The sequence below is a fragment of the Hippopotamus amphibius genome, chromosome 3, assembly GCF_030028045.1.
Source record: "Hippopotamus amphibius kiboko isolate mHipAmp2 chromosome 3, mHipAmp2.hap2, whole genome shotgun sequence".
Taxonomy (NCBI): Eukaryota; Metazoa; Chordata; class Mammalia; order Artiodactyla; family Hippopotamidae; genus Hippopotamus; species Hippopotamus amphibius.
This window is the reverse complement of record NC_080188.1, coordinates 195,373,250-195,374,049: the sequence shown is the minus strand read 5'-3', so window position 1 is coordinate 195,374,049 and position 800 is coordinate 195,373,250. Positions and strand designations below refer to the sequence as shown.

General features: G+C 41.6%; 1 protein-coding gene across 1 annotated transcript; it reads left to right on the top strand.

The window, feature by feature from the left end:
* The first annotated feature begins 317 nt into the window (after positions 1–317).
* Positions 318–800, top strand: LOC130850114 (protein mago nashi homolog 2-like). Its single transcript, XM_057729458.1, has one exon. The coding sequence runs from the start codon at positions 354–356 to the stop codon at positions 798–800; it is 447 nt and encodes a 148-aa protein (XP_057585441.1). The 5' UTR covers positions 318–353.

Below are 800 nucleotides of genomic sequence, written 5' to 3'. Positions count from 1 at the left end.
AAATGTAAGCATTAGTCAAACTTTGTTGAACAGAAAAGTCCAACTCAGCAACGCAATTCCAGTAAAAAGCAAAGTTATGGCCAAGTTCAGTGAAGACAGTAACCTATACAGAACCCAGAAATAGGATTAGCTTCAGCAGGGAATCTCTGGGGAACGTAGCTTCATGTTAGGGTCACCAAAAGTAGGCCTATTACAATGTCTCCAATTTAAAGAAGATTGCCATTATTTTGCATTTTTTCTTTGCTTTGAAATAAAAATTGGTTTAAAAGAGATGAATCTTCTTTCTTAAAAATATATGTCTTGCGCCAGGCGGCACGTCGCCCGGGCCCTCGGCGGGCTTTTCGGGGACAAAGATGGCTACGGCCAGCGACTTCTACCTGTGCTACTACGTAGGTCACAAGGGCAAGTTTGGACACGAGTTTCTGGCGTTTGAGTTTCGGCCGGACGGAAAACTTAGATATGCCAACAACAGCAATTATAAAAATGGTGTCATGATCAGAAAGGAGGCTTATGTTCACAAGAGTGCAATGGAAGGATTGAAGAGAATTAGTGATGGCAGTGAAATTACAAAAGAAGATGATGCTTTGTGGCCTCCGCCTGACAGGGCTGGTCGGCAGGAGCTTGAAACTGTCATTGGAGATGAACACACGTCGTTTGCCACATCAAAAATAGGTTCTCTCATTGGTGTTAATCAGTCAAAGGATCCCAAAGGCCTTCGAGTATTTTACTATTTGGTACAGGACCTGAAATGTTTAGTTTTTAGTCTTATTGGATTACATTTCAAGATTAAACCAATCTAA